The sequence below is a fragment of the Oryzias melastigma genome, linkage group LG4 (assembly GCF_002922805.2).
Source record: "Oryzias melastigma strain HK-1 linkage group LG4, ASM292280v2, whole genome shotgun sequence".
NCBI lineage: Eukaryota > Metazoa > Chordata > Actinopteri > Beloniformes > Adrianichthyidae > Oryzias > Oryzias melastigma.
In genome coordinates, this window is record NC_050515.1 from 3936588 (window position 1) to 3946603 (window position 10016).

The window sequence follows — 10016 nt, forward strand, 5'->3', positions numbered from 1 at the left end:
CCCCTGAAGGGAAAAGCCCAAAGGAAAAGAAGAAGAAGAAGAAAATTTAATCATTAAAACAAAACAAAATTACAACTAATTAAATTTCAAGAAATAGCAATAAAAAAGACTGTACAATAACACATGTACTAAAAAAATACCAAGACCACAATGCTGCAAATTTAAAAAACAACCCAACATTACAAAGTTTCAGCATTTGCAGTTGTGTATTTTAAACTATTTTTGAGAATATTTAAATATTTATTTGCAATTGGATAAAAACTGTTCTTCTGAGGATTTGTCTTTTATCTTAACCTGTAGCTTCTGCCAGAGACAAACAGGCCAAACAAGGATGACATAAATAGAGTTATAAAGAACATACTAAGAAAAGGTTTTAGTGTGTCTGTGAAATCGAAGGATTTAGATTTAAATTATATTATTATAAAAAATGTCAAAATGATTGAACTGTTTTGAACAGAAATTTGGGCTGTAAGACAAGAAATAGAGAACGTGTTGAAAAACCATTAGGGAGTTTGTTGGAACTAACTAACTCGCTTGTGAAAGACTACACTTCCCACTGTGCCTCGCTTCGCCGCAAAGCCTGATGGGTATCCTGACATCGTCCTTGTCGTGTCCAGCCCACGGGTGAAGTTGACTCCGGCGGCTCGTCTGTCATTGACTTCTCCCTCGGAATCCTCCCGTTTCAGACATGATGGCAGCACGGTTCCTCCGCCGGACGGTCCCGCTCTTCCGGTCGGTCCGCTCGTACGCAGAGGCCGCCTCCGGGGCCCCGCAGATGTCCTTCACATTCGCCTCGCCGACACAGGTACCGGGACCGCTGCGGAGGCTGCACAGGCCCGGCTAGCTACCGTCGACAGTGATGCTAGCGAACCGCAGACTGTTGGAAATGTCTGCCTGAAATTCCCCGCAGTTTGGAACCAAAAGCTGCTTTATGTTCTGAGCATGAACAGTTACAGCAAACATGCAGTTAAATGAGATCTGAGCGCGTTAGCTGCTAGCCTAGCTGTTAGCCTAGCATGTACTCTGACAGCTTAACCCAGCTCATATGGAGCTTAAACGCTGTTTTCTCTCAGAATCTCACGTGTTGAAAGTTTATTTGACCAGAGCTTCACGTCGCTGCTCCAAACGCGAACTTTACAAGTGAAAACGGAAGTTAGCGGGTTTCTGTGCAGCACCAGAGATCTGTAACCTTGAGGTTAACTTTATTTTAGAGCTGTGAACATTAACGCACGCTGTTGATAAGAGAGAATTAACGCGTTAATGTGTATTTGTGAAAATTAATTGAATAACAGTCCTTCGCTTTAACTCAGCGGCTCAGGTTTTCACGGCGTGCTTTAAAACATTTCGTGATCCCGCTTATACCATAGTCTCTTACAAAAGAAATCAATATTTAACTGGTTTTTAGTACTTTATTCTTGCTATTTTTGTGGTTTAGATCACTTTTTTCCAAAAAGCGGACTATCTGTGGTCCGGTGCCGTATTGTACAAATAAACCTGGTAAAACATTGCGATTAATCGTGATTAATCCCAAAACAACAGTGCGATTAATCTAATTTTTTTGTAATTGATTAACACCAGTAATTAAAAATAAATCTTCTGAATGTAGAGTTCCGTGTGTGATTTCATATTGTGATTATTCGCAGATAAGTGGTCGGCAAATATTAAGACTGAAAAAACATTCCCGGCTCTGTTTTATTTATTTTAATCCAAATGTATTTCAAAAGAAACCTTCCTTTTACTTTGTGCTGTACAACAATACTGGAGTCTCACTATTTCTGCTTATGTCAGTAAGAAAGCTGACAAAAACCTTAATATAAAACAAAAGTATTTTCAAAAAAATGTTTTACTTTGACAATCCTATCCTTTGCTGTTGTGGTTGATTTTATTTGAGTTTTAGCACAGATATCAACATTATCAGCTTTTATTTTGAAAAGCTGTGTGTTTCTAGGGAAACTGCTGCTGAACGTCCGGTGTGGCCTCTCGTCTGTCCTGCAGGTGTTTTTCAAAGAAGCCAGTGTGAAACAGGTGGACGTCCCGACGCTCACAGGTGCGTTCGGCATCCTTCCCGCCCACGTTCCCACCCTGCAGGTGCTCAGGCCCGGCGTCGTCACCGTCTTCAGCGACGACGGCAGCTCTACCAAATATTTTGGTAAGAAATCTCTTGGATTAAACCAGATTCCACCTGGTTTTGGGTGTAAAAGGAAAGCAAAGCGGAGCGGTTTTTACTCCCATCAGCTGCAAGTTTTTGAAACGTTTCATTTGTGGACAGAAGAACTCCGAGTCCGTCTGACGGTTCTGATAAAACATCCGTTTGCATTTAGACTGACCTTGTGTGTTTGTGTGTTTGCAGTCAGCAGCGGCTCTGTAACGGTCAACGTCGATTCTTCGGTGCAGCTGCTGGCTGAGGAAGCTGTTCCTCTGGACCAGCTGGACGTTGCAGTGAGTATCAGACCCGGAGACGTGTCGTCATGGCGATATCAGCCGGTGTGATGCGTGGATCACATAAGACGGAGTAAACGGTGATAGATGGTCACCGTAACACCCGGTGGTTCCATAGAGAGCCCAAAGAAGTCCCTTATGTCCTGCATCATGGCGGTTCAAGCCGTGTGACTGAACCCGGACCGCAGCTGTGGAGGGGGGCGGGGCTCCACAGGAAGTCCGATCATCTTCTGATCTGATTTCGAAGCGTTCCCAGTCGTCCGTTTCCCCCACAATCCTAAAAAAACTGTTGTTTTCTAGGACATAGTTTCTGCAGAGCAGCAGGAGTTCATCAGAAATTCACCTCTGAGTTGTGGAGAGCCTGCTCACATTTCCCATCATCCCTTTGTTTACATGCTCTCCCACTAGCTTACAGCCCCTCACAATGTCACAATCTTTTTCCAGCAGCTTTTTATCGTCTGATTCACAATGAAATACTCAGAAATGTAGTTTTAATCTGAATTTTCTTCATTAAAAGTCTTCAATCAGAGAAACGAAAACAGTTTTCACAGATTATTATTATTATTATTATTAGTTGACCAACCGGATCATTCCTCATGTGCTGAATTCATCCCCGCTGCCTCTTTTGACGGATCAGATTGAATTCTTGATGCTTGTCCAGAAAAGTGTTCATAAACTAGAAACCTAGACCAGAGGTCTGGAACCGGAGGTTCTGGAGACACACGAGGCTCTTTGGTTCCTCTATTGTGGCGCTTTGACTTTAAAGAAAAATGATAATATTTGAATAAATGTTTAGACATTTAACATATCAGATAACTGAGCAAAATGATGGTAAAAGCTTGAATCTACTATATTCCCCTAGTTGCTGTTTAGAGACGGAATTCTCCAAAGAATTCAATGGCAATAATATGTATACGTATGGTACCGAACATTGGAAATGACACCAATGTGGTTGAACATAAAAGTGACCAAAGTCACAATGATTGATCGTTTTTAGTGTAAGTTAATCTGATGCAGAAGGATCAGATTGGATATAGATTGTATTTTATTTTGAAAAGAACACTTGTGCTGTCAACAGTAAAATAAGAGACATTTGTTATATAGAACAATATTTTATATTTCAACTATTGAAATGTTTAAATCTACTTTTTAAAATGAATGTCATTATGGTCACAGAAGCATAATTACAGTGTGGCTCTCTCCAGGTTCTGGTCTGTAAGAAACTGGACCAAATGTTTTTTAGTGTTAGGCTCCAGAGTCCTGAACTAGACGGCAACACTCCGTAACAGAAGCTGTCGGAAGTTTTTAGTCTCATCACAACATGAAGGTTTTGACTGTATATCTCGTTTAAAATGAGATACGGATGGTTTCCAGACGTTAAGTTGATTTATTTTGGAAATATTTACAAAAGCATCAATAATCACGTCTCCATCTGGGTTCACCATGAAGTCTTTTCTAACATTTTCTTACAGCAGTTGTTATCTTCTGAGCTGCAGGAGCTGCATCTGAATGACGAAGAACCTCCTTCTTCTTCTTCTCTTTTAACCTTTACTTAACCAGGGAAGAGAAGAAATCTCTGTCTCTGAGACCCAGTTTGATGGCTTTCTGTCCCGCATGAGTCCAAGGAGAGAAAAATCAATAATAATAATGTCTCCATGCAAATAAGAGAAGCATCATAATGGAGAACAGATTCTCTGCCATGTTTGTTTTGGACGTCGCTTCTTCTTCTGTGTTTCAGTCAGAATCAAATCTGATCACAGATCCATAAACCTACAGCGCCCTCTAGCTGTTATTAGTGGGAAAATAACAAATATATGAGCCTATTAATGCTTTAAAACATCCCAAATAAACCTTTCCTGAGTATAAGTCGCACCCCCGGCCAGTCTGTGAAAAGAAAAGCGATTTATAGTTTGGAAAATACGGTAATCAACTATTTTTCTAAATGTTTATCACAAAGCAGTAAATGCTGATCGACTCCTTCATTTCCTCTGAAGGCGGCCAAAGCCAACCTGGAGAAGGCCCAGGCTGACCTGGCGGGAACGACCGACGAGGCCGCGAGGGCCGAAGTCCAGATCAGCATCGAGGCCAACGAGGCCATCGTCAAAGCTCTGGAGTGACCGCCGCCGCTCGCCACGCCGCCGTCGGTCAGCATCAGCTTCTGTTGACTGGAGCCAACGTGGAGATTTCAAACCTGGTAATGACATCCTCTGGTTTATTTCAGGTCGTCTTTCTGACGGTCTGTGATTGAAGCTCCGCCTCCGGAGGATTCCTGTCTGTCTTTGTATAGTGGATGAAGTCCAATAAATTTATTTGGAATTAAGATCAGCTGTTGTCTCATTTTTAAAGACTGTTTATGAAAATCCATCAGAAAACATCTGGACTGTTTTTTGTTTATATTTACACCAGAACAACACAAACAAACGCGTCAAACCAAAAACTGAAACGATCGACTGAATCTAAATAAACTAGAGCCAGGAATCGACTAAAAAATTAACTAATTATTTACAAACATGGAAAAATAAATCTGAGTTAATTTTTTTATAGTTACAGTATTTGTCCAAATGAAATTTAGTGGATTTTTAATTAAGGTTGTTACTAAAAAATTATCAGATTAATCACTTTTGTGTTGTGATTAAACAATGTTTCACTAGTTATATTTGAGAATATGCAGCTTTTGAATAAAAACAAATTAAAATGTTTCCATCTTTGTTACTGTCTGATACGTTTACATTTATCAAGTCTTAACTCGGATATCACTAAAGTATAATTTGGTCAAATAAAATAGAATTTTTGAAATGCATCAACAGACTTGATTTAGTCACATCAGTATTTTGGTAAATCTCAAAGTATTGAGTTGTTTATCAGGCTTTTATTCTGAAATAATAAACAAACATGTAGGTAAAGATTTTATTTTAAAATAAAGTAAACAAATCTTAAAGTTACAAACTGTACACATGAGAAGGTAAACAGGTTTGGGTGGGAGGAGCTCTGAAGATTAGCAGGTAGGGGGAGGAGCTTCAGTCGCTCAGCCGCTCTCCTCTGAATCGTACTTGAAGTCCTGCATGATCTCGCTCAGAGCTTCTCTGTTCTTGATGATCCTGATGACAGAAGGAACAGGTTGATGCGGCGCCGCTCAGGGCGGCGGTGGCGGCGGCGCCACACGTGGGATCGGCTCCTCACCTGTGTTTGAGCTGCTGGATCTGCTCCTGACAGTCGCCGTCCTCCGGCTGGTCTTGGGCGCGCTGCCTGAGCAGCTGCAGCTCTGCTGTCTGGAGAGGAGATGGAGAACGGTCAGCACAGGCAGCAGCAAACTCCGCCCCTTTTACGGTTTAGAGGTCAAAGGGGAAAACATGGACTCAAGAAGACGAGTGAAACTTTTCCTGTTCAGATTAAAAGTGATGGATATAGAATCAGTAAACTCATGTGGAGCCCGCTGGCCCCGCCTTTAATGTTTGATTGACAGATTCTCCCGAGCCCACTTTCAGAGGAAGGGGTGTGATCAGCGTCAGTAGTTGCCATAGAAGCGGGATTCAGTCCAACTCTGTGCCCCCCCACCCCCACAACAGCCTCTCCACCGTCCAGAACAGAAACCACATCTCTGACTGGAATGTGATGCTAGAAGTATTTATTTATTTCAATTCTCAATCGTAACTACTCATGATTATTGTTTCAAAGTGATGCCTCCTCCAGGCTGGAATCAGAGACATTTGACTTAAGAGGCAGGAGGAGCGCTAACCATCTGCGCCACTCTACAGCCACACCGTGTACAACAGGTCGACAAGTAAACGGTTAAAGAGAGACATCTTAGTGTTAAAGCCTTCAAGATCTACATCATTCAAGGATTTTAAATGGGGAAAAAAACCCTAGGTCGTCATTTAAGCATTAGCATTAACCGTCCTATGGGAAATCCCATTATACGTTAGCATCAAGCTAGCGGACCTTAGCTTTATGTGCTAAATCGATTTATATTTTTATGGATCGATTATTGATCTGTTAAGCTTTAATCGATTCAAATCAATGTTATCAACCAGCTCTAAACATATAGCCTAACCATTGTGATTTGGCGCCCCTCCAGCAGATGGCGACCTAAGCATTCGCCTATGCCCAGCGCAGGCCCTGCTCGGACCAATAGCTACGGCGCCCATAATGTGGAGAGCGAGAGCGTTTTCTATGGGTGACGTCACAGACCGCTGCGTCCAGTCATGATATATGTCTATGATTCAGACATGCATCCTTCTGGATGTCTGGAAGGAGAACTCTGCCCCCTTGTGGTTAAAGTGATACAAACAAACATCTTTAAAGTTATGCGATCGCTAGGATTGCTCAGCAGTTTTTTTTTTTACTTATATTTGATTTAGAAACAAACATAACAACAAACATGATTAGTCAATACCTAATTACTCATTAAGACATATTTCTTGTTTTTTTTTATTTTTTTTCTGATTTAAAGTTAACTAAAGATTCCTTTCTTCATTTCTCCGTGTTTTCAACATCTTCACCAAAGGATGACAGTGTTAGTATCTGTATTCATATCACTACAAATGAGAGGACACTCTGACAGCTCTTTGAAGAGCTGTCAGAGTGTCCTGACTGAGCATCACCTACCAGCTGGAGCTTCTCCTTCTCGGAGCTCTGCAGCTTCTCGATGTGCTCAGAAAGATCTGCTCGGTCAAACTGCTGCTGCAGCCGCTCCTTGATCTGCAGAACCTCCCTGGAAATGCCGCTGAAGGCCTGAGTGATCTCATGGACCAGCTGCTTGTAGTGCTCAAAGTCGTAGTGGGGCCCCGTCCTCAGGTAGGCCTCGTGTCCCCTGGGAGGGAAAAAGATTCAAATAGAGCACCAAAAAACGAACAGTGAACACTCTACTGACTGTAAAGCAGGAAGGAAGACGAGAACATTTATGCATCCTAAGAAAGACACAACACTGACCTTAAAGTTGTTTTTGTGATAATAATTAAACAACATATCAGAGAAACTAAAAAAAAAAAATCAGAAAATACCTTCACTGCACATAAATCAAGAATATTAATGACTGAAAAGACATCTAAGGCATTCCAAACAAATATCTGCAACTGAAGACGCTCACATGACGACTGATTGTTTTTATTATTAAAAACTAAAATATAAATAATCTAGAGCAGGAGGGTCAAACTCAACCACACAAGGGCCCAAAATCCAAAACACACCTGAGGTCGAACAGGATAAACATTTATAGAACACTCTAAAAATACAGTTTTATAACTTTAAAACTGTAACTTTTTAACATAATTATGAACTAGGTCTATAGCATTACCTGTGATAATGTTAGTGTGAATGCTGGAAGCTGAATTTAGCCGCTGAAGATGCTGAAATTGATAGCTAAAAACGCTGAAACTGAAAGCCAGTTAAAATATTAGCTAGATGCCAAATTAGCCTAATATATATATATATATATATTTTAAACCCAGGTGGGCCAAATCAGATACCATGTAGCTGAAAAAATAGCTAGACTTCAAAATACCCAAAAAACTGAAAAAATAAATAAATAAATTAGCCAAAAATAGCTAGCGAGTAGCTGAAATATTAGCTAAACCCCCAAATATCCTAAAAAAATATTAGTAAATTCAAAATAGTAAAAAAGCTAGGAGAATGTCTATTTTTAAAACTTAAAAACTGTAACTTTTTAACATAATTCTAAATAATAAAAAGGCAGGAATATTATTCCAGAATAAATCAATTTAAACCTTAAATAATTTTCAATATTTTACTCTCCATAAAAATATATTTTGTCAAAATTATACAAGTTAGAAATGAGAACAAGACAACATCAGGTCAATAATAAGAATAAAAGGAGGGCCGGATAGAATTACGCCCGGGCCTTTGACACGTGTGATCTTTATTCTAGATGGACCTCAGTCTATAACCTCCGTCTGCATCGAGGTAGAGAAAACCTCTGAATCATCAGGAAACGCCTCCTGCAGCTGAACTCACTCCTCAAAGAGGCGGTACGTCTCCATCCTCTCCGACTGGAGATGGTAGAACCTCTGGATCACTGCTGAGAAGTCTGTGGAGACCTGCAAGAGAGACCCACATCTCCTCATCTGATCCACACACTTCCATGTTTCTGGTTTGACTGTTGAGCTTGACAGAAATCGTCTCAACGTGCAGGTAATTAACAAAAAAGGTAATTGTAGCCAGAGGGAACAAATATAGAACAACAGATAATAGAAAAACAACAAAATGAAATGTTCTTTATGCAAGGCTTTTATATCGGGTGTCAAAGAAAAATGACAAAAAATAAATAAATAAAATTCAATTAAAAAATGTTATGAGATGCTTAAGAGTCAAACTAATTACAAAGTTTTAAAATAAATATACATATTTTCCCTCATACGTTTAAGTCACTTCTAATAGAAATTCTGTGAACATTTTAATGATTTTATTTCTATTTCAAGTTTCTTCTCAGACTTCCATCTCTGTCTTGGATTGACTTAGCTTAGCATTAAAACAACTAGCGGCTCGATAATACCACGTGACACAGATTTATATTTATATTAAAGCTTTAATCAGATAAAATGTAAAAACTCACCATGATCTCCGCCGTGGTTCACTTTCTGCGTTAGAATAACGACATTACAGGTTTGTGAGCAGCACGTTCGTTCTTACTTCCGGATTAGCTCCACGCTACTTTACCCGGAAGTGATGAGAAATGCTGTGCTCAGGTCTGGCCTTCAAAATAAAAGCGACTACAACAAAGTGGGATCACATGAATTCTGTCAATGAGAATGCAACTATGTGGACGAGTGAATAAACAGTTTATAGATATTTGAAAATATGCATGGCATTTTTTTATTATTTTCTAAAGAAATGTTTAAAGATGAACGTTTATAGGTTTTTACACGAATAAACATTAAAAGTCTCGATTCAACGAAAGTAAAGAAACGTCGCTGGCAAAGTTCAGGTTGAATCAAGACTAATAATTATGAAGAAAAAATTAATATGTTTACTGATAAACAAATCTTTGAATCATAAAGACATTTTATTTTGGTGGCATTGACCTCCTGACCCAGTATGAACCAGCCGGACCTCCCAACCCATCAGGATCTGGTCTGTTATCAGTTCTTAAGAGTCCAAACCAAACATGGAGAAACTGTATTCAGCTTCTATGCTGCACAGATCTGGCATCAGAAAACCTCAGATCAGCTGAAACCGTTTATTTGACTCACCTGTTCGAGTTTGATTCTTTTGGACTCACTTTAAATTCAGTTCATTCATTCTACTTTATTGATCACTCTTTTAACCATTTCAAGTAAAAGCTTTATTTTAATGTTTCACGTAAAACACTTTAAATTGAATTTGTACTTGAAATGTTCAAATAAACTCGCCTGAACTTCAAATTTGGAAACAACTTTTGTCCATCCTAAAACAGTCGCTCAAACAGAACCAGCTGATACCACGCGGAGTTTTACTCTGAAAAACTGTTCGGAAACTACAGGAGTCCAATGAGAGCATCCTTTGATCAAACCTGTAATCAAACCTTTAATCGAACCTTTAATCGAACCGTCTGTCCATGAATCGGCTCTGCTGATATAAATGTG

General features: G+C 39.7%; 2 protein-coding genes across 2 annotated transcripts; one reads left to right on the forward strand and one right to left on the reverse strand.

Moving 5' to 3' along the window:
* The first annotated feature begins 531 nt into the window (after nt 1-531).
* Nucleotides 532-4761, forward strand: atp5f1d (ATP synthase F1 subunit delta). The gene is made up of 5 exons (XM_024259069.2): nt 532-805; nt 1996-2149; nt 2351-2439; nt 4434-4583; nt 4661-4761. Exons 1-4 carry the CDS (start codon nt 689-691, stop codon nt 4554-4556), a joined length of 483 nt encoding a protein of 160 aa, XP_024114837.1. The 5' UTR covers nt 532-688; the 3' UTR covers nt 4557-4583; nt 4661-4761.
* A 571-nt stretch (nt 4762-5332) lies between these two features.
* rex1bd (required for excision 1-B domain containing) lies at nt 5333-10016 on the reverse strand. The gene is made up of 5 exons (XM_024259070.1): nt 9008-10016; nt 8410-8492; nt 7045-7249; nt 5620-5708; nt 5333-5537 (listed from the first exon to the last, which is right to left on the reverse strand). The coding sequence occupies exons 1-5, from the start codon at nt 9008-9010 to the stop codon at nt 5465-5467; spliced, it is 453 nt and encodes a 150-aa protein (XP_024114838.1). The 5' UTR covers nt 9011-10016; the 3' UTR covers nt 5333-5464.

Coding starts and splice junctions, on each gene's coding strand:
- rex1bd (XM_024259070.1), bottom strand. Junction 5,709..7,044: donor AGAAGGAGAAGCTCCAGCTG/GTAGGTGATGCT, acceptor TCTCCTCTCCAG/ACAGCAGAGCTGCAGCTGCT. Junction 5,538..5,619: donor ATCCAGCAGCTCAAACACAG/GTGAGGAGCCGA, acceptor TTCTGTCATCAG/GATCATCAAGAACAGAGAAG.
- atp5f1d (XM_024259069.2), top strand. CDS start 689: ATGATGGCAGCACGGTTCCTCCGCCGGACGGTCCCGCTCTTCCGGTCG. Junction 2,150..2,350: donor CAGCTCTACCAAATATTTTG/GTAAGAAATCTC, acceptor GTGTGTTTGCAG/TCAGCAGCGGCTCTGTAACG. Junction 2,440..4,433: donor TGGACCAGCTGGACGTTGCA/GTGAGTATCAGA, acceptor TTTCCTCTGAAG/GCGGCCAAAGCCAACCTGGA.